This window comes from Phyllosticta citribraziliensis, assembly GCF_038025025.1.
Source record: "Phyllosticta citribraziliensis strain CPC 17464 chromosome Unknown J3D65scaffold_4, whole genome shotgun sequence".
NCBI classification, from domain to species: Eukaryota; Fungi; Ascomycota; class Dothideomycetes; order Botryosphaeriales; family Phyllostictaceae; genus Phyllosticta; species Phyllosticta citribraziliensis.
The window spans coordinates 1,998,490-2,025,733 of NW_027117341.1; the positions used below are offsets into that span (position 1 = coordinate 1,998,490).

A 27,244-nucleotide genomic window follows, 5' to 3' on the forward strand; every position below is an offset into this window, starting at 1 on the left:
TTCCGTGACCTCTGGGCCGATTGATATTTGTTCTATAGAGAATTGCGATCTGGGGCATGAGTTCCCTTGCAGTACTTCATGTCGCCGAGTTGACGGAACGCTGATTCCGCACTCCCGCTCAGTCTGGCTTTCCTGGTGTATACTTCGGTAAGCAGCATCAGCACAAAAAGCTGTGAGAAAAATATCAAGTACCGTGGAAAAGGTAGGCGCGCAAAGATTCTGATCCGGCTCATTTGCATCCCTGTCGCCCCACTTTGGGGCACAGCGTCGACTGAACAAATCAGTGCTCGTCACAGGCGCCCAAAGTCCACCATGCATCCTTCACCGCCATCTCGGCCAATAGATTTTGCAAAAGCATTTGGGAGCTGGCATTGCTGTTCAAGATGATCGACTGCCAACGGCGGTGAATCAAGAGCTTGAAATCGATGCATCATCTCCATCTGAGCCGCTAACCTCACCGTTCGCCTGGCCTTCGCCCTGATCGCCTGCCGCAGCCTTCTTCGCCTTGTCTCTCTGCCTCTTCTTCAGCTTCTTGTCCCGGTTCCTCTTGGCCCTCTTTGCTCTCTCAGCCAACTCCTTTTCGGCCTGAGCTTTTGCTTGCGCTTCCTTGGCCTCTGCATTTTCCTTCAACTTCGTCCGTACGGCGATTCGCGCCTTCTTTCCCTTTCTCGTTCTCTTCGCAGTCACAGGCGACGTTGAGACGTTGTCAGAAAGACCAAGAGTTTCTCTCGCTTTTTTGTCCAGGGAAATGCTCGTGACTTTCCAGGGAAGCGCGCAGCCCGGCCACTTTTGCTGCGCCCAGCGCGTCACCTGATCACCCGTAACGGCGACCGACTCGTGTTGCCGCTGCAGCTCATCGCTCGGCACGCCTGCAAAGTAGTAGGAGTCTGGGCGCTTTGGATTGACAAAGCCACCCTCGGCATTCTCAAGATCTGGCGACTTAAGGCGGATTTTCTGCGGCGCAGGACCGTCGCCGCCTCTGGCAGGCGCGGCAAAAAGACGAAACTCTAGCTCTTCATCCTCCGAGCCCGCATCGTGGGCACCTTGAGCAGGCTGAATGACTCCTTGTGGCTGCGCTTCAACCAGCTCGATGCGCGACTGCAGCTTTGCGCGGAAGAGGTTTGTGAGGTCCGGGTCCGGCGATGAGCGGGTAGAAGATGCAGGCGAGTGGAGTTCATCACGGCGGACGCTACGAGCAACGTCATGAGTCAAAAGCCAGTTGCGCGACTGGTCAGCGACTTACCGCTTGGCGTTTGGCAGCTCGAACATGGCTGCTGTGGAGTTGGTTGTTGGGATGAGGTGAGATTAAAGTTTTGCACGGAAGCGGTCCGTCGCGTTGATCTTCCGAGTGGCGCACTAAGCCCTACGCCCGTGCATTACCCGGCGATGGTCCCTGACGCCATCACTTTGCGCGGAGAACCGCAACATGGACGATGGCGCTTCAAAAACTATTTCGAAACACGTCTGGAAACTCTCAGAAACAATGTCGCGTACAGGGCTAGAATGTGGACCAAAAGAATTCGACACAAGACACCCTGAGTGGGCATACTCAACTTCGCAAGCACTTACAACGAAATGAAAATGGTGAACCGACGGTTTCATTTTTTGCAAGCCTACAGGGAGCCACTGCGGAAGACTGTCGTCAAAGAAATTGCGTGTTGTTGGCGGACAAGAGGCATTGTCGTTACTATTTAAAATTTTGCAACAGGCTCAGTTTTCATTCACAGCATTCACTTCGCTCTATTGCAGATGGGAGATAGTGGATGTGAGCCACAAATGCACAGAATTTGCTGGCAGGAATTTTCAATCCAACCGTCTGCTTGACGCCTAGCAAAAACAACACAGCCCCAAGCTTTCAGCATTGCACCACCCAAAATCCACCAATCCGACCAAGCAGCTTTCCGCCCAAACATCAGTACGCCATTCAGCGCAAGCGCAAGACAACATCAAGCTGCAATAATGTCCCGACCGTCCACACCATGCACGTAAGCATTTGTCCCTCGCAAGCAAGCGCCCAAAGCTAACCGACGGCAGGTCCTTCCTCGGCAACAACACGGACCGCATGATGGAGTACAACTTCATCAAAGAGCTAGTCCTCAGTCGGTCGCCCCACTTCTCCCACAACCCCAACCCAAACCCACAACCAACTGAACCAAAACACGCAGACTCAGGCGCAGTCTTCTACCCCAACTTCGTCGACCAGAAGCTCGTCTTCAAGGTGCTCGACCCCGACGACGTCCGCGCGACAAAGTACGAGGCCGTCCTCATGGGCCGCTACCGCAACGACCGCGTCATCGCGGATTACTACACTGTGCTGGAGCGCTCGATGGGCGTCTGCGTCAATCGCCACATGGCGTTGGAGGAGCTGCTCGACGTTCTCGAGCGCAAGCTCCTTAGCCTTCCTAGCTTTTAGGCTGTGAGTTGTGGGATCGGGATTGGCGGCGGGAACGCGGCGTTCTCGTGGAATGAAGGTTTTGTGCGCATAAATGCTCCTTGTCTACTTGCGGATACCTGGTTTGTCTTGTCACTTGACAGCACGACAGCTGCTTTGTGGTCCGAGTGATTCTAAGAGCTTCGTTGGCATTTTGCGATGGAAAAATTCAGCGCATCGCTGCTACTACGGCCTGCAGTGTCTTAATAACACAATTGAAACCTTCCCATGTTGGAATTCCGTCTGAGCTCACTTTCGATTCCTGAGACATGTAAGCGTGATGCCTGCTCACAAAGGCAGATTGGCAATCCAATAGCAAATTGCTGTCTTGAGGCAGCCGTACAAAACAACGGGACAAGTAAGAAGGCGAAAAAGCCAGCTTATAAGACCAACGCCAGCCCACTACCGCTCTGCTGAACGAGACCCACACATCAAGACATCACCCTACTCCCACAATGCAAGCGCCTCAAAGCTCACCCACCAACGCCGCCCTCATCCACACCTACCGCGACCAGATCCTAGGTTCGTTCGCACTCCATCCACCCCATCCACCCAACCCTCCTTTCTAACATCTCCACAGACGTCGCAGCAGTCCGGTACCCCGAATACGCACGCCGCCACGTCGTCATGTACACCACGCACGACGCGCAAGCCGTGGCCGTCAAGCAGACGGCGCTTGTCATGTACCAAGAGACGTACCACCACCGGCCGGCGCGCATCATTTTCGCTCCGACGACGCATCCGGATGCCGCCGTTGCGCTGAGGGATCTGTTGTTTGAGGTTTCAAGGGATTTGGAGACGTATTTGGGGGCGTTTGTGGAGCAGGCGCAGAGGGCTGGGGCGTGAGGTGTTTGGAGTGCGTCGTGTTGGATGGTTGGCGTGTAGTGGTAGAGGATCTGGTTGCTGAGTGGAAATGTTGAGTTTGCGCTGTGTTGGATTCTTGAGCCGTGGCGTCGAGGTGGTAAAGTGATGGTGTGTGAATCTGGAGACTCTCAGCGCCCGTGACCATGGCATCAAAGCCCGCCGGCGTCCTCGTCCGCTGACCCAGCTCTAAGCTTTGTCATAGACTTTTCGCTTCAGTGACTCCACACGACCATCCATCCATCCCACATCGCCCTTGTCCCAACACCAACAACGATCAACCCAAGCTCTTTCCAATGCACTCACCAGCCGCAAGCATGCTCAGCGCAAGCGACGACAGCGTACGTCGATCTCAAACATCTCCAAACCCAACGTCCTCCTAACCAGAACGCGAAACCAGAGCTCTTGCACCGACAGTTCGTGCACCGACAGCTCGTGCACCACCAGCATCAACAGCTCCAACTCGCAGCTAGAGCTCTGGGAAGGCCTAGCCCCCGCCTACGCCGCCATCGGCTGCCAAACGCGCCGCCGCCTGACGAGCGCAGCACTCGGCCAAGTCATGATCGACGTGCGCGTCTGGCAGAACCCAGACTACTACGCCGACTACGTGCGTGAGGCCCGCGTCCCACCCTCCCCTCAGCACCCAAAACCACACCACTAACGCTCCCAACCGCCAGCCGGCCTTCGTGGACCTGTACATCGGCCTGCGCACCACGACCGCCACCGCCGCCGCCGACGCGTTCCAACCCGTCGACTTGCGCGGCTCGTATCAGCAGGTGTACCCGCGCAGCGACTCGCGCAGTGGCGAGCTCATGTTTCGCATCTCGTATCGCATGTACGGCGTTTTGTGCGGCGCGGCGCCGTTGCGCTCGCCGGCGTATGTTTTGTTGCCTGTGGAGCTGGACGGCGAGAGATTGCGGCCTTGCTGCGTTTACGATCGCTGGGAGGATGGCGTCTTGGTGCGTACGACGTGGCATACGCCGTCTGCGCAGCCGTTTCGTTGAGTGCGGTGGTGAGAGGGAGTGGAGGGAGGGATGGGATGATGCGAGCGTTGGGCTTAAAGTCCATCGCGCCAACGCCAGCGTGGGCGAGGAATACGCATTCTCTCACGAACAAGGTCCAGGACCGTCCAGCCAGTCGCGCTGGGCGAAACTACCATGGCTCTATCGTGCCAGTCGATCGTCGCAATGGCATTCTCAACAGCAGTAGAAAAAAGAAAAAAACCCGAGTCTTGGAAGCGCAGCAGAATAGCACAAATAAAGCAACCCCTCTTCCAAACCCCTAGGCCTTCCTCACCACAAACGCGCAGCGCAGCGCGTCAGCGTCGACGCCGTCGCCGCCTGTCAGCTCCGGGTGGATCGATCTGACACGACGGGCGGAGCCGAGCGACCCAAGGAACGAAACGGAGATCGAGTTACGCTTTTGGGCAAAGACAGGCACAGCCGAACGTCTCGGCGGCAGCGAGGGGCGCCCCGCCATCTGGTCCGAGGGCTGCTCGGTGGCTGTCTGGCTCTACGTGGTTGGTTGAGCGCTGCTTTGTGGCTAAGGTGTATTTCTGTTGTGGCAAGACTGGTCATGACGGGGGATAGATGGGATTGGTCGGCACGCTGTGGTTGTGGAGAGATGTGGGAGGGGAGACGTGGGACTGGATGGGCGAGTTTTGTGTGTTCCTTTGCGGTGCGGGCAAGCGAACCTGCGGCAACGCGAGCCAGCGCGCGGTGGTGCGGTCATTCGCAGTGTCACACAACAAGCAGCTGTTGGAAAGGACAAGAGAAAGAGAGTCAGTATCAGCGCAAAAGATGGTCGTTCAAGAGGCAAAGACGAAGAGGAGACGATAAGCCAACAAACAAACGACAGGGTTCTCGACAGGGGGTCAGTCACGTGGAGACCATACCACCATCCATAAAAAGCTTATATTAACCTCCTTAGACCCTGAACTCGCAGTAAACACTCCGTTTCGGCCATCTCAGTAAAGACTCGTCATCACGCAAGAAATTTGAGCAGCATCGCTTCATTTCACGTGGGCCGCGCGTCCCCGTCGCGTCATGCACGATTCCCTGCCAGACGGCAGCTGCCCGGCACGCAAAATCCACAGCAAGAACTACAACACCATCACCTCGATGCAGCCCAGTCCGACTGCCAGAATCCTTGGTCGTCTCGACGTCATGCCGTGACGAACTTTGGCCGTCGCGGTAGCCTTCCTGGAACAGCACTCGAAAGAAGTCGACAGCGAGCAGCTCTCTCGTCGACTGCGCAACCCCACTTTTTGCTTCTCCCACCCATCACCGGCCGTCGTCGTCGTCTGCTTTAATCTCGCTGTGGCTGGGCTGGCGTAATCCCTTTCGTGGCCCCCGTCGCAGCAAGGGAAGAGGGAAAGAGATAACAAAACCATCATTCCACGCTGCTTGCTTCTTTGGCTTCGCGACGACACGTCCCGCCATCATCATCAACACCATGCCTCGCCTGCGCGATCTGGGCGGCAGAGTGCTGACCGAACTCGGCATCCGCACCGTCCTGGCCTGCCCGCGCGACGTCTACATCATCTACACGACGCGCTTCCTGCGCATGGCGGCGTACGGCGGCGTCGCCCTGATTCTGGCCCTCTTCTTTGAGCGCCTCTCCATCCCGGACGCGCGCATCGGCCTCTTCATGACGCTCACGCTGCTCGGCGACGTGGCCATCAGCCTGCTGCTCACGCTCGTCGCCGACGCGCTGGGCCGCCGCCGCACGCTGCTGCTGGGCAGCGTCAGCATGGCGCTCGCCGGCATCTTCTTCTCCGTCTCGTCCAACTACTGGGTGCTGCTGGCGGGCGCCGTCGTCGGCGTCATCAGCGTCAGCGGCAACGAGATTGGGCCGTTCCGCGCCGTCGAGGAGAGCACCCTCGCCCAGCTGGTGCCGCCCGACGCCCGCGCCGACGTCTTCGTGTGGTACGTCGTCGTCGGCACGCTGGGCACGGCGCTGGGCGCGGCGGGCTGCGGCTTCTTCGTCGAGCACATCAAGAGCTTCAGCGGCTGGAACGAGCTGTCGGCCTTTCGCGCCGTGTTTAATCTGTACGGCGTCATTGGCCTGCTCAAGGGCGCCCTGACGCTGCTGCTGAGTGCAAAGTGCGAGGTCGACGCCGTCAAGCCGGCGCAAGCTGAAGAGGGCGAGGAGGCGGAGCAGGAAGGCTTCCTCATGCAAGACCGCGCCGACGACAACGACAACAACACCAACACCAACGAGCACCCCCGTCCCAACACTCCCCCACGACCCCCACCACCCCCTCCCAAAAAAACCAACCCCATCACCTCCCTCTCCCCCTCAACACGCGCCACGCTCCTCAAACTCTGCTCCCTCTTCCTCATCGACTCCCTCGCCTCGGGCATGGTGCCCTACAGCCTGATAAACTTCTTCCTGGACCGCAAATTCCACACGCGCAAATCGACGCTCGGCACCATCGCCTCGTGCGCCTGGTTCGCCAGCAGCATCGGCAACGCCTTCGCCTCGCCCCTCTCGCGCCGCATCGGCCTCGTCCGCACCATGGCCTTCACGCACCTGCCCTCGGCCTTCTTCCTCGCGCTGTTCCCCGCCCCCCGCGGCTTGCGCGCCTCCGCGGCCTTGCTCGTCGCCCGCGCCCTGCTCGCCAGTATGGATCAGGCGCCGCGCTCGGCTTTCCTGAGCGCCGTCGTGCTGCCCACCGAGCGCACCGCCGTCATGGGCATTGTCAATGTCGTCAAGACGCTGAGTCAGTCGGCCGGCCCCTCGTTCACCGGCTTGCTGGCCGGCGGCCGCAGGTTCTGGGTCGCGTTCGTCGTTGCGGGCGCGCTGAAGGCCGCGTACGATGTCGGGTTGTTGGTCTTTTTTGTCAGGACGCGTTTGGAGGGCGATGGCGGACGCGATGGCGGGCGTGGACGCGACAGCGAGAGCGAGAGCGATAGCGACGCAGACAGCCTCGCGAGCTTGGTCGAGGCGCCCGAGTTCGCGGCCGGCGCGCTGTCAGACGACGACGACGACGACGCTGACCGGCTTGTCGGCGCGGATGATGGCCGGAAAGGGGCTGTGAGGACGGGTGGCGCAGCGGCGGCGAAAGGGGGGGTTGTAGGTGAGCGATGAGGGATGAGAAGACTACATAGGCGGGAGAGATGAGGGGGGAGAGAGAGAGGGGGGGGGGATGTACATCTGTTACTCATTCTTTTTCTTCAGTCTATTCTCCTCGTTTCCAACGCTTTTGACTGTCGTCCGTTTGAGCGTGCGCGCGCTTATGTAGACTTTCTTATATACCACTCAACGACCACCCATTCTTCCACTAATGTCATCGCCTTTTGTCCTGGTTGAGACTACCGACCACTGACACCAACCACCCAGCAGCAAAGAGATCTACATCTACATGACAGACAAACAAACAAAGGACGATGCGATAAGTATACGTACAAGAAACGGCGGTAGACGCGCTAGGCTGGCTGGCCACAAGCCTCGACCTCGACCCTACCCTACTCAACTCTATTCTACTCTACACTACATACTTCGCATCCCAAGCACCTGGCAGCGGCCAATCCCATCACCATCTCCACGCGCGACAAAGATCAGACCAGCCGGCCAACACAACGCGGACGAACCGCGCACCGCCCGCCATAACCCACCGCCCAACTCGGCGCCGCCTGCGCGCCACGACTCCTCCACCAGCAACAACGACCGCCGCCACCGCCCACGTCAAGCGCGGCAACCGTCAAAGCTCATCATGCCTCGAATCGGCGTCCGCCCACTTCGCGACCTTGACCTCAGGCATCGCGGCAATTTTGGCAACGAGGCTGGTCCAGCCCGTGAAGTGCTGCGTGCGCTGGCCCTTGCCGGTATCCGGGTCGTACTGCTCCCAGGCGAAGCCCGTGTCCTGCCAAGAGTCGAAGACGGTGTCGACGAGGTTGCGGCGGAGGTCGTTGTAGAGGGCGGCGGCGCGGGCGGCGTGCGGGGAGGTCGCGTTGGTCGCCGTGCCGTGCAGCGCGGCGACGGCCAGGTAGTTGATGTTGAGCCAGACGGGCGAGCGCCAGTAGTTCTCGTCGGTGCCGTACAGCGCGTCGCGGCGCGACAGCGAGCGCAGCCCGTGGTCGCTCCACAGCTCGTCCGGGTCGGCCAGGAGGTCCAGCACGGCGCCCAGCTTGTCGTCGCTCGACACGAGGCCCAGCAGGTACGGGAACAGGCTGATGTAGCCCTTGTGGCACACCAGCGTGCTCTCCTCGTACGCGTCGACCGTCGCGTCGCAGTACGCCTGGTGCAGCGCCGACCAGTGCAGGTCGTCGATGTTGCGCACGATGGCCTCGTAGTACTTGGCGTACTCGTCCACGTCGTCGTCTTCGCCCAGGAAGCTGGCGATGTCCTTGATTGACCGCGTCATCATGCCGATCCAGCTGATCAGGTCGACGTGCAGCTCGCCCGGGTGCGGCGGCTGCGCCCGCGGGTAGTCGTCGAGGCCGGACGTGAGGATGTGTCGCGGAGTGCGGCCGCGCCAGCGGTAGCCCTCCTTGGACGAAAACGCCTCGCGGTCGTACGACTTGATGTCGCCCTGCTGCGTCTTGCGGAACCAGAAGTAGTGCTTCTTGAGCAGCGGGTACAGGTCCTTGAGGTACTGCACCGCAGCCGCGTGGTTCTGGAGGTACAGCGACCCGGCCTGCCCGGCGACGGTCTCCTGGTCGGTAGACAGCACCTCGGACTTGAGCTTCTCGGTAAAGGCGCAGAGAATGAAGAAGAGCGTAGGGGGGTTGGCGTAGTGCGGGTACTGGACTTGGAACTCGGCCGGCACCTTGCTGCGAGCCTCTGCTCCAAGAATCTGCTCGCGCGCAATCCATCCGTCGTCGTCCATCAAGTTGAACCACGACTTGATGATTTGGAGCCTTGGTCTGTTAGCTACAACTAAAACGGTCACGGGCAACACTCACGTCAGATCAATGTCCCAGTCCACGATTGGCAGGAGATGGAAACCCTCATCCCACAGAAATCCTCTGGGGAAGAACGGCCTCGAAGGGATACTCGTAAACAGCTCATAAGGGCCCTCAAGCTTGGGCTCGTTGCGCGCACGCGCCTCGGCGGCCTGCTCCCAGAAGCCCTCATCCTCATCCTCGTACGCAGGGTCGTATGACCGGTCAACGACCTCGTCGCCGTAAAAGTAGCCGATGCCGCCGACAAGGTTGGAGAAGAGCGACTTGGAAAACTCTTCGTAGTGCTCGTCGTCAAACGGCGCCTGCGGCTTGAGGACCTCGTCGTAACGCTTGGAAAAGTCGCCCGTAATGGCCTTGATTTCCTCGGTGACCACCTCCGAAGTGACCTCCTTGGGCGCCGAGGCAGACGAGTATAGGACGTCGAATTCGAACGCGCCCTCAAAGACCTTCTGGACCAGATGCAGCGAGCCCAAGCCGGGCTTGTTGATGATGGTGTAAATCTGCTCCGGCGGCGGCATGTGCTCCTGGCCGTACTCTTCGACGCAAGCCTCGACATTCTGCTTGAGGTGCGCAAAGAGCACGTTCTTGACCTGCCAGATGGCCTGCTCCGGCACCTGGAAGCTGTGCACAAACGTGTGGTCCAGCGGCTTCTTCTGGTACTCAGGGTGCTCCTCGCCCGGATGCTCGCCCTTGCCCTTGGTCACCTTGAGCACGAACTTGCCCAGCTCCGGTGTCTGGCCCAAAAAGTTGACGTCGCCTTGGTAGCCCGGCTCCTCCGCGTTGTCGTCCTTGACGCCGACGTTGCCCAGCCCTTCGAGGCTCGCGTACGTGATGACGGTTGTCTTGAGGTTCTCGGGCGCGTCCGGGCGCGGCGTCCCCTTGACCCTGACAGCCCAGCTGCCGCCGTGCTCGCCGCCGGGGATTTTGACAAACTCGGTCGAAATGTCAATCTGGTTGCCGGCGTCGTGGATTGTTTGGCGACCGCCGCGGCGCGGGTCGAATGCGTCCCAGCCGTAGCCGGCCATGCCCTCGTGCTGCTCGCATGTGTGGCGGAAGTCTGATCATATATCCATCAGCGTTGCTGCTCCAAAATCCTCCGCTTCGAGCTCCGTACTGTGTTGCACCGAGGTGTAGTCCTCAACCTTGGCCCACATCAACCCCACAGCCAAGCTCTTGGGAATGCGTGGCCGGACTCCAAAGTATAGGTTCGGCTTGTAGGGGCCCCATAGCAAGCTTGCGTTGGTGGCTCTGTCGATTTCCTTGACGGCCGCGGAGGTGTCGGCGTTCGCAGCGACCAGCGGAGTCGTAAAGAGGGCTAGTGCGGCGAGGATGCAGGCCAGCAAGGCCATTGGCGAGCGTGCGGAGCTTCGATAAAAGCCCGACGACGCTCGTAAGGGTGTCATGATCGAATTGGTGGAGGGGTGAGCTCCGGTCGGTGGTGAAGCAGCTCGAGCTCGACAGCTTCAAAGTAGCAGACGTGGCGCTCGGCGCGACCGGCCACCACTTTGACCAAACAGCTTACGTCACGGCCGGAGCTCAAGAAGACGAAGCCATCGCATTGCAAGAGGAACTGCTCTATAAGTGCTTGGAAGTGCTGTTGAATTGGTATCTCGGTAGGGAGGCTCTCATTCTGAAGCCTCGCTTTGTGATGTACAAGAGGCCACTTTTTGTCCCAGTTTGCAAGCTCCGACGCCAAAGCCTATGCTTGTAAACACCCTTGCAATAATATTCTCCTTGCCCACTGATCTTGGATCAATCCATGCCTCGACCCCATAGCCACGCCTAGCCGGGACTGAGCGGCCTGTTGAAACCTCCGGTACGATTCATGTACTGTCTGTACTGTGTGACCTTCTCCTTCTTAACCGCATAGTTGAACTCGTTCCCGGGCACTTTTTGTTCGTGCGTTGACCGGAACTTGCTGAAGCCCATGACTCTGTGCATCTCCGCTTCCTCAGGATCGACATCTTCCCTATCCACGTCCATGGCTTCGCCATTGGTGTTGCCATTGGCCTGGGGCGGTTGGTACTCCTTTTCCCATGGCCGCGCGCTGGGTTGTGTTGGCCCGCCGGCAAAAGGTAGAGAGCCTGCGCCTTTGCGCGGACGGCCAGCACCACCCTTTTCGGCGGCAGGAGCGCGAGGTCCACGCGGTGGGCTTCGTCTTCGATCGCGGGAGTCGTGCGGGCGCGGCGAGCGGGACCTGTCGCGGTCGTCTGCTCTGGTTAGCAAAAGTCGCTATTCAGACGGGTTTGGCATACCTTGTCTCCGCCGGTCCCGACTGTCACTCCTATCCCCGCGCTTGTCGCCGCCCCGCCTGTTGTCGTGCCTGTCTCTTGACCGCGAGCGAAATCTGCCACCGTCCTTTCTTCCACCGTCTCTAGGCCCACGGGCTGGCGGTGGTCTGCTCGTGTCGTCGTTGTCCCACATTGATGCAGAGTCCGGCCTGCGCCCAGGTCTGCGCCTGAATCCCTGGTCGACCATAGTGATGTCTTTGCTTTTGTCGAAATCAGGCCTTGGCACAGTAAAGCCTGAGGGCAGGTGTTTGGAGGGAGAGCACAAGGAGACTTGTGTCCCGGAGTACTTCGTCCAAAGCCTTTTTCTCCAGGCGTGAAAGAGGTTCGCAGTCCGTCGGACCCAAAGGTTTGCCGCGGCTGGGACGTTTCCAAGCAATCCTGGTAAACAGCAGGAGGCGGAAGAAGCGAGCGACAGTGTCCTTGGGACTTCTAAAAGGCAGATGGAGACCAGGCCTTGCACTGGTATTGTTGCAGGATCTGGAGGCGGCGGCGGATCCCTCGTGCGCGGTCGAAGCTGTGCGGTAGAGCTTTTCCTGCAGCGATCGACGGTGAAGAGGTCGAGCGACGCGGGGTATTGGATCGCTCTCCTCGGACGGATGAAGAGCAGCAGGCGGCGGGGGAGAAACGCGTCGAGCGACGTCGTTGGTGGTGGTGGTGGATGAGATGGATGGCTTGCGGGTAGCGGAGGTGTAGGGCTGGCCGTCTAGCAGTAAGAAACGGAAGCTGGCCTTTGGAGGTCCGTGCGGAGTATCTCTCTGCCCTCACTGTTCGCAAAATGTACATCTTCTTCCGACTCAAATTTGAGTATTTATCCAAATAATGATGGGAGGTGTATAGGTGGACACGGCTATATGCAATTCTGGGATTTTCCCCAGCATGTTAAACTGAAAAATGGTGCAGCACCCATGTCCACGGACAGCTTGCTCCACAGCAGATTTATATCTCGTCCTCTTCCTCATCAAAATCGTCCTCTTCTCCCATGTCATACAGGATCCTACCTCCTTCACCCGGACCCTCTCCGCTCTGCGCATCGAAATACGGCAACACTACGCCCTCCCTATCCCTGCGCTGCTTCTCGGTCAACCCCAAGTTGAAAGTCGTATCAAAGTCTTCTCCCTCCTGGGCTCCCTCTCCCACAGCCGGCACGTGCCGATACAGCGGATGGTCATCCAGCAGCATGACCTGCGCCGTCTTTTGCTGCTCCTTGGACACGGCACCTTGCGGGCTGCGCGCGCTCGCCGGCTCCGGCAGGAAAAACCACTCGTGCACGCCCCTGCCGCTCTTCCGCCGGTACTCCATCTCGAGCACTACTCCTCGGCGCAGGTGCTCGGAATTCCCGCTCCGCTCGTCGGCTGCGGCGCCTGCGTTGCGGCCCAGCCCGCCCACGACGCCTTCGACTTCCTCGCTGAGCCCGAAGACGGGGCTCGCCTGGCTCTTGTCGCGTGCGGCTTTCTCGGCCAGCACGTGGTGCAGAGAGTGCGGCCGCAGGATAGTGGTGACGAGGTACTTGAGGAGGGTGAGGGGGTGCGGAGCGTACGGGTCGTGTGGAGACGACAGCGGCACGTCGGCGTGGTAGGTGGCCAGGAGGGAAATGTTGGGGCCGAGGAAGGAAGAGAGGTACTCGGGGAGATTGGAACTGGTGCTGGGGAGGTCGCAGAGGAAATTCAGATTGTCGATGACGAGTAGGACCTCTGGAAAAATGTCACCAGGGTATTCTTCGACCGCGAGACACAAGACAACGCAGAGAAGCAGAAATTGGAAAATGCAAACAAGTAGACCTACTCTGCTTCCCCTTGGCTTCAGCCAAAACATTCAGCAGCTCCCGCTGCATCACCGCCGGCGTCTGCTTGGTGCCATGGACGAGCACATCGACGACCCGAGGCTTCTTCAGCGTCTCAAAGCTGACCAGCACAATCTTGATTTTTCCAGCCTGCGCACAGAGACCCGAACAAATCAGCAACACTAATCCCTCTTGCTCTTTTCAACAACGGCTTAGAATGAACAGAGCACTCGCACATTTGCTCGTCGCACAAATTCCCGCACCACGCCTTTGCCGCTCTTCTCCAGCGTGTCGATGATGAGCGTAAAGGGCGACATGTTGTCCCGGCAGCTCAGCAGCTTGGCCATGAGCAGCAGGTTGTGCGCTCGTCTGTGCTCGGCCTGTTTTGACGACGCCATCTTTTCTTTTATGGATGGTGATTTGGTGAAAGGTGAAGTTGTTTGGGCTGGGTTGCCAGTGACCTGCAGGCCTGAGGAAAGCTCGCGTAGATCCATGCCCGCACGGCCCTTTCTCGGCGAAATCCCGGCTTGTAACCACGACTGAAAGAAGAAGTGCTGGGTGAAAGAGAATGCAAAGGTCTCGGCTTGAATTGATTATTTTAATCAAGTGTGGGTAAAGAAAGGCCATCAACCTGGAGATCGATGTACGCATATAGCCTCATGATTGATTCGGCCATTGAAGGCTTCTACCTGCTATTCAACCTTGTCCCAGCCCTGAATTTTCCCTTCAACTCCTGCCTGTGACCACATCAGGTGGCTTTTGGGTCAAGCTCTTCGAATGAGAAGCTATAGTAATCACTCGAGTCCCCTTGCGCCTGTTCCAGTATTGCCCATTCGACCCCGAACTCCATACCGTGAAAACTCCCAGACTCGGTTACGCCCTTCAGTAAAATCCCGCCTCTTACTTGGTCTTTTGCTCCTCCGCCTTCCTGACCCAGTACAGCTCACGGCGCTCCCAGAGGCTGCCAAAGTCGTTCTGGTTCCTGAAGCAGCGATACTCCTTCCACGCATTATTGTTGCGGTACGAGGGGACTCTGCCATCCTCCTTGATAATGGCGTCGCCGAGCTGCTGCGGTCCGCTAACGGGCTCCGTGACAATGTCCTCTCCTGCATTGGGCGAGCTGAACTTGGCGGTGCCAGGCGGGAAACGGAACACCAACTTGTGGTCGTCGGTAATGGCAACGACCTGTGACGGGATTAGTACGTCGAAGCCATGGATGCGTCGAGAAAGGTCAAATGCTTACCGTGGCCTCCTTTTCCATAGAGAAGCTGCGTTTGCCACGACCAAACACCCGCTTGTACAGCCACACGTCGCCAACTTGGACTGTGCCTTCGCGGACGAGCTCCTCTAGCTTGATCTTGCTCGATTCTCCAGCCAAGACATCGTACTGCAGCTTCTGCTTCTGGCCCCAAAAAGCCTCCATCTCCTGCACCTTCCACTCGTCAAAGTCACCACGGGCACGCATCTCCATGGCAATCTGGCCATCGCGCTGCCAATCGGGGTCCAGTCGTCCTTCACGCAAGTCCTCGCCGAACATGGCAATGTCGGAAAGCAGAGCCGAGTTCTGGGTAAGCATCTGCTGCGGGATGTTGGGGAGAGAATCCTCTTGGGTATTTCCGGGGTCAATGACAGGAGCGTTCGGAAGCAGGCTGATCAGCTGCGACTGCTGCTCTTTGCTGAGCGACTCCCACGCGCGTGGGTCTTTCAAAATGGCCTATGCAGGTGAGACTTTTGGGCGGAGATACATTGGATTCGAGGACTTACCGTGACATTCACCTTGCCCAACCTCGACTTGGAGTCTTGCAATAGGTAGTCTGGTGTCCATGTGATGCCGCCGCGCTTGGGCTTCTCGCTGTCATTTGCCGTCTTCTTGGTCTTGGCGGGCGCAACAACTTCAAATTCGGCGTCACTATCCGGCTCGACGTAGCTCTGGGCTACTTTGCGTTGGCGGCGGGAGCGAGGCGCCCGAGTCTCAATAGCCTCTTCCGCTTCCATGATGGGTGATTCACGCTGTGAGTTGTTGTGGGGAGATTCAGCTGCGTTGGAGGAAATGTCTGGGTGGTCTCCAGCTGGAGAGGGAGTCTTGTCGCTGATTGCTTGGCGTTTTGCCTTTGCAGGGCGCGGAGGACTAGATTTGACGTGCTCTTCGAATCGCGCGGGCACTTTCCTCTTTCGCGCCGGACGTCCCTGTGATTTCGCATGTTCGTCGTCATTGTCGTCCAGATTGTTCACATGGGAGTTGACGCTGGCTTGCTCCTCTTGCTCATCAACCTCAATCGGAGCCGCCTGGCTTCCGGATCGAGGCTTGTGATCGCCGGAGTCTTGCACACTGCATTTACCTTGTTCGGTAGGACCGACCGTGTCGTCGACATCACTGGGCGTTTGCACAGGCGCGTCTCTTTCTCCAGAGGGAGACGCCATTTCGGAATGCCTGCAGGATGGATCGGCTGTTGTTGCGTTGGGGCTCTGGGCCGAGCCTCCATGCTTGTGGACTTCAGCAACCTCCTCATCGTCTAGGTCTTCGAAGTCGTTAGGGACATCCGACATTGCCGAGTACGTATACGTTGGCGTGTACGGAGACAATGGCGGCGACGACAGAAGCAGGTTTTGCTCCTCCATGATTTGGTCCGATGCTTCAACGCAGTCACGTGGTTCGTGTCGTTAGGTGTTTTCTGGTAAGCAAAGAGAGGTTGAGAGACCCTGGTGAAGCAGCGGGGCCCACAAACGTTGGCTCGCAGTTTTTGGTACGCGAGAGGGCTTTGCGACCGGTCAAAGGTGCCCTGTAATTGCAGTGGCCGAGTTTCAGGGGCTCCAAAGAAGAGTGATTTGACGTTCAGTAGAGTGATGCGACATCAGATGGTTGCAACGCTGAGGAGGGAGTGAGGTGTCAGTGTATCCAGCTCGAGAATGTTTCGGAAGCTGGCAGGCGCTGTGAGGCTGTTGGTGTGGAGAGACCAGCTTCACGGACCCTTGAAGCTCTTCCCCTGGCTTCCTGGCGAGTCGGACGCGTTCAAGACGTGTGGAATCGCGGTCGTACAGCTCGAGCCGTGGTGCGGATGGTCGGCGAGACGCGTCCGCGTTGAGCTTGAGTGAGCTCCCTGGACCCATGACGTTTCGCTTACTGGGATAGCAGAGCCATCATGAGGGCCGAGCGCCTCATTCTGCCACCGCCGGCTGGTCGGAGCGCCAATCACCGATGTACCGGTCGTCACAGTGCTGTACCCTACAACAGTGTCCACTGGACTTCCACTCGACCAGTTCTTCATCTTCCCTTTTGCCCACCCTCTCCGCTCGTTGACGCGCCTGCGAAGCGCTACCAAATATCGCAATGATCAGGTCCACGCAAATCGCACGTCTGGACGGTACGTGGCCCCCTTTCTCAGCAAAGGTTCCAAGATCGCGTCCGCGGGTCTTCAACCGACTCTCGACGTCCAGCTCGGCGGCAGAGGCGCTGACAGGGGGTAGGCCTGATCCTGGCCGCTTCTGTCGACGATGAACAGGTAAGCAAAGTTCTGGCGAAGCATGCACAGTCGCAAGCATCCTGACGATTTGTTACTGACCTCCGACGTTGCCGCAGTCTGAATCCGAGCTTGTCGACATGAAGAACAAGGTCAGGCAGATTCTCCGGCGCGTAAATCGAAACTCCGAGCCCCAGGCAAGCATCGAGGGTAGCCAATACACCATCCAGTAGGCCTTTCTTGGTTGTTGGGTTGTCTCACTGCTCATTCCAGCTCTGCAGCTACCTCATCGACGACGCCCTCGTCTTTCTCTGCATTTGCGATCGGTCGTACCCGCGGAAGCTGGCCTTTACATATCTCGCCGATCTCAAGGGGGAGTTCACGACCACATACCAAAGCCAGCAGTACCTGGCGGCGACATGCCGGCCGTACGCATTTGTCGAGTTCGACACCTTCATTCAACGCACAAAGAAGACGTACCAGGATAGCCGTGCCACTCAGAATCTGGACAAGCTGAATGATGAGCTGAAGGATGTTACGAAGATCATGACCAAGAACATTGAGGATTTGCTTTACCGAGGCGATAGTCTCGAGCGCATGGGCGACATGAGCAGCAGGCTTCGGGAGGATAGCCGGAAATACCGCAAGGCTGCCGTGAGAATCAACTGGGAGCTGCTCATCAAGCAGGTTGGTCTCCTGGCTACGCATTCGTGTCTCTGAGTGCTGACGTTTCTGCAGTATGGTCCAGTCGGAGCTCTGGCTTTCATCATGATCGTCTTCATCTGGTGGAGATTCTTCTAAGGGCATAGCATGGCGTCGGTGGTCTTCTCTTCTTCGGCAACAATGTGTTCGTAATGCGTTTTCCCATGCGTGGGACTGATCAACAATCAAGGTTGATGACGGCTGTAATCTGCTTGGACAGACTGTCGATCTGGACGTGGACATTCAACTCTTGCGTCGTGCCCCGTGAGTGCTTACGGCTCCAATTAGCGTTTCTTCTTGTCTTTCTTTTCTCCATTCTTACCTGCAAACGTGTCCAGCCTGCTTCACTTGAGTCTTTCGCGAGTCTTTTTCGTCTTTTTCATCTCAAACTTTGCGGCGATGGCACTTTCTCGTCTTCCTTTTTTGATACCAATCCTGCAGTCTTTAGCTCCTCAGGGGTGGTTGGTTTGGCAAATGCCCCTTTCAAGTCTCCTCGCTTTTCAGATTTTCTTTTTCCCCAACTGCTCTTCTCACGCGTCCGTTGCTTTTCCTTTCGTTCTCCTCGTTGCCGTCATTCGTTCGTCTCGATTGGCATGTCAACAGTGCTACTTGGTAGCACATCTTAGCCTGCGTCTTTTTCAGCTTGCTCTCCTTCCATTGTCTTTTCATCGTCAGCTTTCCTTGCGAGTCTTCTTGAAGCACTGCGTGGGTGGCTGGTTGGGCCAGTGCTTGATCCTCAACGTTTTCTTCCGATCCCTTCCGTCGTCTCTTTCTCGCGAGTATTCGGCCCTCACTGACTGAGTTTTGGTTAGTCCCGCCTCTTTAATCAGTCTCGGCGAAGATGCGCACTCAACGAGCGGTTTTGCTAGGCAACTTTCTTTGTTACTCCAGTCTCTTTTGACTCTTCCGTCTCGTACTCTTATCAAGCATCTTCCGTTTCTAGCGCTGCGTGGGTGGTCGGTTGGGCCAGCGCTTTTGTGTTTCCTTTACCAGTCTGGCTTTGCTCGACGTCTTCAAACGTTTCCGCTTCGATTTTGCTTTCCAGTTCCAGTCATCTCCTCGGTCAGCTTTGCATGGCTGGTCGGTTGTACCCCTGCTTTTGGTAATGCTTCTGCTTTTTGGTCAACTTTTTTACAGTCGATTCGATTTTTGCTTCTCCCTTACCCCAGCATGAGGGTAGTTGGTCCACTATTTTCTTCGAGTCTCTTCAAAACACAAGGCTGATTGGGTCGTCCGATACATCGGCAGTCTTCCGAGCCGTTTCTGCGTTCTGTTTGAGTCTCGCTTTCCGCACAATTCCTCGAGTCAGTCCCTACTCACCTCTCCTGCAGTGAAACTGGCGACAAAGTCTTCTCTCTTTTCCCGGTCCTTCCGTCTCATTCACACCTCTTTGTCCAAGTCTTGTCTCCTTTTGAAGTGGCCGAGGTCGTCCCCCTGATCGCTGTTCGGGACTATGCTATCCGGGCATCGCCATTGGGGACATCCTAGGAGGATTCTGGAAGACATTCCCCGAGCCGTCCAAAGGCGTCACTTTGGTGCCCGGCGGCCTCGTGTCTTGTTCTGTTTTCATTTTCTCTAAAAGTCTTATCAGCTCAATCGCTACCCGAGGGGACGTCTTACCGCTCCGTCCTTGTCCGAAATTCCCATCATTGTCAAGTCCAGGCCAAGCAAGACCTAGGACCCCGAATCGGCAACGAAGGTACTTGTCCTGGGAAAAGGCACCGGCTCAGAATTGCTATGCTGCGCAACTCTCTCTTAAGATTGAAGGCCAAAGAATTCCACAGCACCTTGCAGCACTTACCTCCTCGTTGCTCGACCTGAATAAACCTGCCGGACCAGACAGGCTATTCCACCGGTATTCGAAACCCCGTCCTAAGCGTTGCAGGATACCTCTAGATTATGATCTCGATGTGGCCCGGTGGATTAAGGACCTTGCGCCTGCGGAAGTGCGTTGGCATCCGATATCTCCGTCATTTCCTGGAGAAACGAACGACCGTCAGCTTCGACTATCAACCAATGAGCGGGGAAGGACGAAAATGCTACCGTAGTGCCATTGCGCGCTTGTCTCTTCAGATGGTATCTTCTGCAATATCAAGTTGCCTAGCGGAAACCAATCGCTCTGGCCTGGGCAAATGGCAACCCGTGAATGCGAGAGCTCGCCTAGAGATCATGTTGCATTTTCTTTTGGCCAAAACCAGCGTGACGAGAACTCGACGTGAGTCTCAAGCTGGGGAAAAGCTCCTTGGCCCTTCTAGCACCCTCGACACTCCGCTCGCGAAGCTGCCGGATTGTGTATCCACCCAGATCTTGCGCTGTCCACGCCCTCCTTTCAGGGCGAAAACCAGTATATGTCTCCAACGGCCATTCGAACATCGTCCAGTCTGGCTTGACGTACAGTGTCGCTTTCGATATCGAGGCGCTAGGAGCTTCGAGGAGTTTGCGACTGGCTTCTTCATCAGGTGAGACTGCGTTGATCCTGAGCTGGCAAGAACTACACAGTAGCACGCGGATCCTATCAGGCTTCGGGTCAGCGAATCGTCATTCTGAAGCGACCACCAGGTCTTCGCCTTGCATGCTCATCACTCTTACCTCTCTGGCTCGGCATCTTCTCCAGCGGCCTCTTCTAGTCGCATCTGAGGCGACCACCTGGCGAGACCATACGCTGCGCTGCGCCTGTACCTGCGCGCCCAAGCCTCGCCAGTTCTTGCCAGAGCGCGAAACGTACCGAATCGAGCGGTCCCCGCCGGAAAGCTGTCAGAGCAAAGCCAATCGCTTGACTCGTCGGGTGTAGCCTCTGGAACGCACTCGAAGTCGCTTCCTGCGATGAGGCCCAATCGTGCGAGCGGGTGTTGGAGGTGCTTGTAGTTGCTGCGCAGCAGATTGAAGCTTGCTGCCGCACCACTTCTCATTCCTCGGCATCTCCGCCGACAGGAGGTCGTGCGTGAATGCCCAGGCTCGTCGGCTTGCTTTGTCGAAGGCGTGTTTGTTGGACGGGGGTTCTGGAAGATGCTCTGTACGGCAACATTACCTCACTCTCTTTGTCCCACGACTTGTCTTGGGGCTTTTGGGGTTTTCGTGTCGGTGTCACGCTTCCTTGTAGGACATGTTGCGCGTTGGTGCCACCTCTTCTTGCACCAGATGAATGCGTATATCCACCAAGGGGCAGGATCGAGATGCTGTTTGCCTGGCGTTTTTTCTTGAGGCTCTGTCTGGCCGCAAGGCTTCATGATATTGGATCACAGCGGCTCAATTGGCTCTACATCTCGATGAAGTGGACACAGCTATCGGGCCTCGCATGAGCCCGTTGATTCCAACGTCTTTCCAAACATTCAAACACTCGAAAGGCTGCCTTCCCCTAGGATTCCGGCGAGGGTGATAAACAGCGACCACACAAGAGAGCAAATGAACCCAAACAACCCAGCCAGGACCGCTCTTTGCCAAGGTCCAGCATAAAGCCAAAGCCCCAATGAAAAACAGTGCAACTCTTATGCAGAGCGCTTGAGAAAACCAAAGATTACCAGGCCGCCAGCCCCGGTGGGCCAGCGCCCAAATCGGGGCGATGCTCCGGGGAGCCAGCCATTTAGCGCCCGAAGGCAAGATCCGAGTTCAAGTTCCTGTGATGAGTAGTCATTGCAGTTCATTGAACCGGGAGGGGCTTACCGTTCGACACGATGGAGAAGAGAAGAGGTGTGCGGGCGTTCAAGGCGATTTTACATTCGGACTCGACGCTTGGACCACGGCGTTGGCGAGACGGGCGCCCCTGTGTAGTACCGGTAGAGGTGTGCGCGATGGACGGTCCAGCATGCTGGCTTGCGCCCGCGGTGCCATTTGGGGATGAGGTGCTAGGCAGGGCATGCCCTGCGTGGCCCATTGCTGACCTGATGCTGAATGGGCTCCAGAACCGCTTGCGTAGGACCATCAAAGCAGAGGTGACTCCAAGCAGAGTAGGGCTACACAAAATCAGTATTGTCATGGAAACACTTTTTCGCTAGGATATCACGCTCCAACAGCCAGCCGATGCCGCCTCCAAACTCCAACCAATAGAGCTACCGAGATACGCATGCTGCAAGGATCTTTCTATTGGAGTCTCGAATTTGAAGACTTCAAAGCCACAAGTAATCTGCAACCAGATGCTACCCATGGTCGTGTGCCGAGTACTCGATATGAGAAGAGCTTCGCTTGCAATTGAGTACAACGGGCAATTCAACGCATAGAAATTACGAAAGGGTCAAGAAACACGGCGTTCAAGTCAGTCTTCATTTGAATCTCAAGCCGCCTCTGGCCATCCCAGCGGCAATCCCCAATGTATACGGGCTCCCAAGGCCCAGCCCCCTCCCCTTGTTCTCCAGCTATTCGTCCCCCCAGGAAACGCCGTACTCTCAATGGACACTAGCACCCCTGTTAGCCAAAGCCGCCACCCAAAGCCGCGAAGGAGAACCAAACGCACAAACCCGGGCACGCGAGAAAAATCTCATTGAACGTGGTTTCAAAGTTGCCCGTCTTGACGGCGGCGAGCGCGAGCGTGACGGCGGCGACGAAGTCGGCGTGGCGCCGGACGCGCATCTCGTCCTCTTCCTCGTCCCCGGCGGCGTGGATCTTGCGCCGCTGCATCCAGGCGGCGATCTCGGCTTGCCAGGCCATGATGTGCGGCACGCGCTGCGCCACGAGGTGGTTGAAGGCGGCGCGCACGCCGCGCTTGCTGATGATGGCTGGCTTGAGCGCCAGCGTGAGCGGCGTGACGGCGGCGAGGGCGTCCATTGTAGTTGTGTTGGGTTGGGTTGGACTGGATTGGATGGGTTGGGTTGAGGTGCGGGTGTGAGGTTGGAGTCGCGAGATCGTGATGGTTTCGCGGGTGGTTCGTGGAGAAGAGTGGTCAAAAGATGAGCGGAAGAGACACCAAAGCCAACTGCAAGACGGCGCGACGACGACTAATGAGCAGGGAAATCGGCTCTGCTAACTGACGCATGATTTTCGCAAAGGTTTGTCTTTAAGGCAAATTCACGGAAGCATTCAAAATGTTGAAGCTCAAGAGAAGCACTTTTCGATTGAGAGGAGATGAGAAGAGAAGAGACCCGTAGGCCATGCAAACGCTGTCGACGAGGCAGCCTGAACCCCCAAGGAATACCAAAGAAGAACCAAAACCACCAAACACCAGGAAATGCTGCTGCCAACGGGACAGCCAACGACCCCCCGCAGACTCCAGACCAGGCCAGAAATGCGACACTCAAACGCCCGAAGTGCCATGGGCAGGCAATGCTCCTGATTTTCTAGAGACTGGGAGCGCGCCTAGTAGCCATGACGCAGCTTTTTCCATGCCCTACGCAACAGAAAGCGGCCGCGCTCTCTCAGGAAGACGTGGCGGGGAAGGGGTTGAACGAGGCCGGCTGCAATCAACGGGTCTTCAATATCTGTCGCCGGTGGTCAGCGTGTCTTTCTCGAGAGCTCCGGGACGAGGTTGCCCAAGGGCAAGCTTACCGAGAGAGGCCGTATGGATCAGGGGGCGTAGCACCTTGACGTGTGGGCACTCAGCGCAAAACAGCTCCGCAAGCTGCGCCATGAAGCAGAAGTCGGTCTCGTCGGTGACGCGCACGAAGCGCGGCTCGCGGCCCAAGTTGTATTTGAGCATTGTGGCCGTCACCTTGGCCTTCCACTCGCCGGAGAGCGACAGGATCCCCAGTACTGCGCAGGCCATCTGGTGGAGCACCTCGCAATCAACGTACTTGGGCTTGTAGGGGCCTCCGGAGAGTGACATGGCGGCGGCCGCCGCGATGGTGGTTGTGGTGGCGATGCCGCAGAGGAGCCTGGGAAGGGCGAGTGGAGCCGAGAAACTGCTCCGAGAGAGCAAGAGGGCGGCGCCAGGGCGCGAGAGCGCGAGAGCGCGGGCGATGGCGAGGATGTGACGAGCAGACGGTGGTTTGCGGTGGTTGTCAAACGGTCACAAATATCGCGATGCAGACGTTGTGGGTGCGCTGCCCGGTTGCTACTCAAAATGGCAGCCACGATACTCCGGCGACGAGCGCCTCTATGCTGGGCATTTGAGCTTGCAAATCGGCCGCGCAGTCTTGCCAAAAGGGTCTCTGTAGTCATACTGCACTGTCCAAAATTCCTCGCCCGTGTGAGACTCGAAGGCAACTCTCAGTGCAATATCTGAGCCTCTTGAAAGCTACAAACCGTGCTTGAGGAATTTCAACGGCTACAAAAAGACGCGCATGGTATTTGTAACCAAGGCCTGCAATTGAGCATATCGCATTTCCTCAGACCCAAATCAAGCCCTCTTGGGCTGCCAGCGATCACAGGAAGAGCGGAGGGATTTGGGTGCCAGATCAGGAGCACCTTCATTCTGTGGGACCTCCCTGGAGCTCTTTTACGCTACCATTGTTGTCCAAAATTACCAGGAACCACGCGTCCAGGACATCTGCACAAGTCCAGAGTAGGAGACAAAACCATCAAGAGCACGTCCTTTTCAAGGAAGCTTCAAATTACCCAGGACAGCATCGTTACAGGTGCGACAAGCATGGCCTTCCACATCGCCTTCGCATCTTGGCCGAATGGAGCCTATGCATCGATTCAATATGACAAAAGGGACTGGCTCTGCTGCCATGAGGTAGCCTGGACGAATAAAGCAGACGAGCAGTTCACGGAGACGAAGCGACTGCACAGCACACACGTCACGGGGGCATATCACGGAAGCAAATTGATGGAATTCAGTCTTCATTCAAACTACTCTGAGCAAATAAGCTGGAGTGGAAAAAGCATGGACATGTCGCAAGTTCCGTTTTCCGAGCGCTTGATGGGAAGAGGGTAACGGTCGGACAAGATCGGGTCAACAGAACTCGAGATGACCAAGAGATACGTTTGTCTTCGTACTCGTCGGGCCCGCATTCGCGAACAGAAATTCCACTCGTCGACCTTGTCAATCTCGGCAAAGGCAGTCCACTCGTCGCGACCGCATTCGCGAACAGAACTCCCACTCGTCGACCTTGTCCATTTCTGCAAAGGCGGTCCACTCATCGCGACCGCATTCGCGAACAGAAATTCCACTCGTCAATCTTGTCCATCTCGGCGAAGGTATTAGATGGTGGGTGGGTAATAACGAGGGTGAAATGCCGGTCGATATGTTCCATCCAGCGGGGATTGAGGCGTTGGACGGCGGGGTGGGTAACAATGAGGGCAGTCCACTCGTCCCTTGTCCATTTCTGCAAACGCGGTCCACTCATCGACCTTGTCCATTTCTGCAAAGACAGTCCACTCGTCGCGACCGCACTCACGAACAAAGCAGCCGCCATCATCGATAACCAATGTCGAGACCAGGGACGTGGGATAAGAGACGCACAAGCTCCTTGTTGCAGTGGATCAGCAACGGGTAGTTGGCCTTGTTGAGGACAACTCCCAAGGAGTCCCGCCTCTCATGGCAAAATTCGAAATGACCACGAGATACGTTTGTCTTCGGACTCGTCGAGCCCGCATTCACGAACGAAGCAGCCGTCCTCATCGATGATGCCGAGACCAGGGACGTGGGAGAAGAGACGCAAAAGCTCCTTGTTGCAGTGGATCAGCAACGGGTAGTTGGCCTTGTTGAGGACAACTCCCAAGGAGTGCGGCCACTCATGGCAAGATTCGAAATGACCACGCGATACGTTTGTTTTGCGCTTCGTCGCGGCCGCATTCGCGGACAAAGCAGCCGTTCTCAGCAACGATGCCGAGACCAGGGACGCAGGAGAAGAGACGCTCGAGCTCCTCGGGAGTGCGACCACTCATCACGTAGACGATATTGTTCTTGTCCATCAGGACCTCGTTGAGCGTGTCAATGATACGCTGGGGACTGGTCAAGATGATGCTGGTTGGGGAGCCGTAGGATGCGAGCGTGCCTTCGCCGTCTGTGGGGTGGTTGAAGAAGCGGTTCACCTTGTCGTAGTCGTAACGCGTGAATCCTCCCGGCTTGTTGTTGTCGCCCATCTGGTGGATGCTGGACATGTGCCAGTCACCCTGGCCGCAACACGCAGGGAGCAGTCGAGCGAGGAGAGACTCGTCGTGGGTGCAAGGAGCAGTCGACCGAGTGACGGTGCTCCATTGGCACTGGTTAGAATCTGTTAAGGCTGTCAGTACACAGATGGATCAAGAGCTTTGGGAGGCTGGTGACGAACTCTTAAATGAAGGCGCACACCGTAGGGGATGTCGATAAAATCGACGCGCGTACCCGCACCCTCGGTGAGGAGGAGAAGGTGGTGAGCGCGGTCTGCAGACCTGCGGTGTTACTACATGGCCAAGTCAAGGTCATGAAGGAGGATCACATACCTTTGGGCGTAGCCCTTGCTGGGCATGGCCGACGATGATGAATTCTTTCGCGGTCGCAGGGTTGTTGCCTTCAACCGGAGGGATGTCAGAACGAGTCTGCTGGGTGCTGAATCTGGAGCTTGACTTACCTGGACCTGAGGATCGGGATCGTATCCACCGTGCCAGCTCAAGCTGGCCTGCAGCCAGAAGAGCAGCGAGCTGGGGTTGGGGTTGGGGGATGAAGAGTTGAAGAGGGAGGGAGAGTCGCGGAGTCATGGAAGTGGGAAGAGGCAGCTGGACGTGGGTGGATCTGCTGACCCAGTCCCGCGCCCCTCCCCTCGGCAAGCGTCATTGGTCGACAGCTACAGATCACCCAGGCAATGACCTGCGCGCCGTTCACTTCCGTTACTGCAGGCAGTAGTCCCGAGTCAACCGGTTGGGGACATGCGTGAAGCGAAAGTGACGATATCACCGCGCACTGGGAGCATGCGAATGCAGGTGCTTGGAAGCATTTGGAGGATACATGAAAGCTTTTAGATGGGGTACTGGGCTCGCATCCGCAAGCAGGTGGATAGAGAATTTGTGGGATGTTCCGTGGGAGCCAGTCTGCAACGACTTTTGACCGCAGGGACCACTGCATGATTGTTGCATCCACTTACGACTATTGAAAGACCCTTTAACGGAAGAGAAGGGGAATTGGCATTTACAGGACTGTAGAGCACAGCAAACTGGTGTTGTGCGCGCCACCCAGCGGAGAGTCGCGTCGTTGGGTAGACCCCTGGCGGGCCCTCCCACGCACCCTCACAAACACTTCGCACCCTTCAACGCAGCACGACGACAGCACCATCCAAACCCCGATCCCACCTCCAACCAGACGCTTTGCAAGCTTTGTAAATGTCTCCTCTCACGTTCCTGCTGCAATTGAGAGTCAATGAGCTAATGCGCTCGTCCAAAGCAGCCATCTCCAAACCTCCTCCCTCCAAACCCTCTCCCAAGACCAGACCTTCCCCCAATCGCACGAGAATGGTGAGTATACCTCTCCCTTGAGCCCTCCTGAGATCCCGTCAGTGCAGTAGCTAACCATTGATCTCCGCGCCAGCAGTCCTCCGCCAGCTCCGCCGCCAACCACCAGCCCGAAGAGGGCATGGAGCTCCAGGAGTTCCATCCTCCCACGCCTCCTCCTCGCCGCCGCCCCCTCCACCAGCCTCCCCCTCCCGACTGGGTCGGCGAGGGCTTCGCCGCGCCGCCTCGCAGCTCCTCCCCGCTCATCCACACGAGCTGGGGCATGACGTACACGCCTGACGGCCGCAGCTTCAACTACACGCTGCTGCCCCAGGAGGAGCAGGACGAGTGGCGCGGAAGGGTCCGCGTCGACAGGAAGCGCAGCTGCTTGGTCGTTGTCGTGTCGTTGCTCGTTGCGGGCTTGATCGTGGCGGCCGTTCTCCTCGTCGTCAGGGCCATGAAGAAGATGGGTTGAGCCGGGGCTCGAGCATTGCAGTCCGGAAAAGGCTGCTTGGGATCACAAAAGGCATAGAAAT

The 27,244-nt window shown here is 57.4% G+C and overlaps 13 protein-coding genes across 13 annotated transcripts; 6 read left to right on the plus strand and 7 right to left on the minus strand.

The window, feature by feature from the left end:
• Positions 1-408: 408 nt before the first annotated feature.
• On the minus strand, positions 409-1,269 carry J3D65DRAFT_550110 (uncharacterized protein; the record flags this gene model as incomplete). The annotated part of the gene is made up of 2 exons (XM_066796985.1): positions 409-1,189; positions 1,244-1,269. 2 exons carry the CDS (start codon positions 1,267-1,269, stop codon positions 409-411), a joined length of 807 nt encoding a protein of 268 aa, XP_066657210.1.
• A 1,617-nt stretch (positions 1,270-2,886) lies between these two features.
• Positions 2,887-4,296, plus strand: J3D65DRAFT_601952 (uncharacterized protein; the record flags this gene model as incomplete). The annotated part of the gene is made up of 6 exons (XM_066798072.1): positions 2,887-2,953; positions 3,012-3,273; positions 3,498-3,633; positions 3,693-3,899; positions 3,970-4,251; positions 4,285-4,296. 6 exons carry the CDS (start codon positions 2,887-2,889, stop codon positions 4,294-4,296), a joined length of 966 nt encoding a protein of 321 aa, XP_066657211.1.
• A 1,450-nt stretch (positions 4,297-5,746) lies between these two features.
• On the plus strand, positions 5,747-7,209 carry J3D65DRAFT_645267 (major facilitator superfamily domain-containing protein; the record flags this gene model as incomplete). The annotated part of the gene is made up of 2 exons (XM_066802201.1): positions 5,747-7,135; positions 7,192-7,209. 2 exons carry the CDS (start codon positions 5,747-5,749, stop codon positions 7,207-7,209), a joined length of 1,407 nt encoding a protein of 468 aa, XP_066657212.1.
• Positions 7,210-7,997: 788 nt separating this feature from the next.
• J3D65DRAFT_550121 (glycoside hydrolase) lies at positions 7,998-10,550 on the minus strand (the record flags this gene model as incomplete). The annotated part of the gene is made up of 3 exons (XM_066796986.1): positions 7,998-9,156; positions 9,202-10,258; positions 10,316-10,550. The coding sequence occupies 3 exons, from the start codon at positions 10,548-10,550 to the stop codon at positions 7,998-8,000; spliced, it is 2,451 nt and encodes an 816-aa protein (XP_066657213.1).
• Positions 10,551-10,769: 219 nt separating this feature from the next.
• J3D65DRAFT_620320 (uncharacterized protein) lies at positions 10,770-12,170 on the minus strand. The gene is made up of 2 exons (XM_066799852.1): positions 11,457-12,170; positions 10,770-11,411 (listed from the first exon to the last, which is right to left on the minus strand). The coding sequence occupies exons 1-2, from the start codon at positions 11,677-11,679 to the stop codon at positions 10,984-10,986; spliced, it is 651 nt and encodes a 216-aa protein (XP_066657214.1). The 5' UTR covers positions 11,680-12,170; the 3' UTR covers positions 10,770-10,983.
• A 132-nt stretch (positions 12,171-12,302) lies between these two features.
• On the minus strand, positions 12,303-13,708 carry J3D65DRAFT_620322 (Elongator complex protein 5). Its single transcript, XM_066799853.1, has 3 exons — positions 13,509-13,708; positions 13,275-13,422; positions 12,303-13,183 (listed from the first exon to the last, which is right to left on the minus strand). The coding sequence occupies exons 1-3, from the start codon at positions 13,668-13,670 to the stop codon at positions 12,429-12,431; spliced, it is 1,065 nt and encodes a 354-aa protein (XP_066657215.1). The 5' UTR covers positions 13,671-13,708; the 3' UTR covers positions 12,303-12,428.
• Positions 13,709-14,172: 464 nt separating this feature from the next.
• J3D65DRAFT_601956 (Asx homology domain-containing protein) lies at positions 14,173-15,693 on the minus strand (the record flags this gene model as incomplete). Its single annotated transcript, XM_066798073.1, has 3 exons — positions 14,173-14,457; positions 14,516-14,986; positions 15,037-15,693. The coding sequence occupies 3 exons, from the start codon at positions 15,691-15,693 to the stop codon at positions 14,173-14,175; spliced, it is 1,413 nt and encodes a 470-aa protein (XP_066657216.1).
• An 802-nt stretch (positions 15,694-16,495) lies between these two features.
• On the plus strand, positions 16,496-17,531 carry J3D65DRAFT_650785 (transport protein-like protein sec22; the record flags this gene model as incomplete). Its single annotated transcript, XM_066802436.1, has 5 exons — positions 16,496-16,634; positions 16,738-16,772; positions 16,850-16,959; positions 17,012-17,417; positions 17,469-17,531. Exons 1-5 carry the CDS (start codon positions 16,601-16,603, stop codon positions 17,529-17,531), a joined length of 648 nt encoding a protein of 215 aa, XP_066657217.1. The 5' UTR covers positions 16,496-16,600.
• Positions 17,532-21,038: 3,507 nt separating this feature from the next.
• Positions 21,039-21,407, minus strand: J3D65DRAFT_620330 (uncharacterized protein; the record flags this gene model as incomplete). The annotated part of the gene is made up of 1 exon (XM_066799854.1): positions 21,039-21,407. A coding segment is annotated over one exon (338 nt), but the record flags the coding sequence as incomplete, so codon positions are not given.
• A 201-nt stretch (positions 21,408-21,608) lies between these two features.
• On the plus strand, positions 21,609-22,382 carry J3D65DRAFT_693762 (uncharacterized protein; the record flags this gene model as incomplete). Its single annotated transcript, XM_066803968.1, has 1 exon — positions 21,609-22,382. A coding segment is annotated over one exon (630 nt), but the record flags the coding sequence as incomplete, so codon positions are not given.
• A 16-nt stretch (positions 22,383-22,398) lies between these two features.
• On the plus strand, positions 22,399-23,407 carry J3D65DRAFT_620332 (uncharacterized protein). Its single transcript, XM_066799855.1, has one exon. It carries the CDS (start codon positions 22,514-22,516, stop codon positions 23,162-23,164), a length of 651 nt encoding a protein of 216 aa, XP_066657220.1. The 5' UTR covers positions 22,399-22,513; the 3' UTR covers positions 23,165-23,407.
• A 1,589-nt stretch (positions 23,408-24,996) lies between these two features.
• J3D65DRAFT_620336 (uncharacterized protein) lies at positions 24,997-25,789 on the minus strand. Its single transcript, XM_066799856.1, has one exon. The coding sequence runs from the start codon at positions 25,404-25,406 to the stop codon at positions 25,038-25,040; it is 369 nt and encodes a 122-aa protein (XP_066657221.1). The 5' UTR covers positions 25,407-25,789; the 3' UTR covers positions 24,997-25,037.
• A 940-nt stretch (positions 25,790-26,729) lies between these two features.
• J3D65DRAFT_601960 (uncharacterized protein) lies at positions 26,730-27,183 on the plus strand (the record flags this gene model as incomplete). The annotated part of the gene is made up of 2 exons (XM_066798074.1): positions 26,730-26,732; positions 26,809-27,183. The coding sequence occupies 2 exons, from the start codon at positions 26,730-26,732 to the stop codon at positions 27,181-27,183; spliced, it is 378 nt and encodes a 125-aa protein (XP_066657222.1).
• Positions 27,184-27,244: the final 61 nt, after the last annotated feature.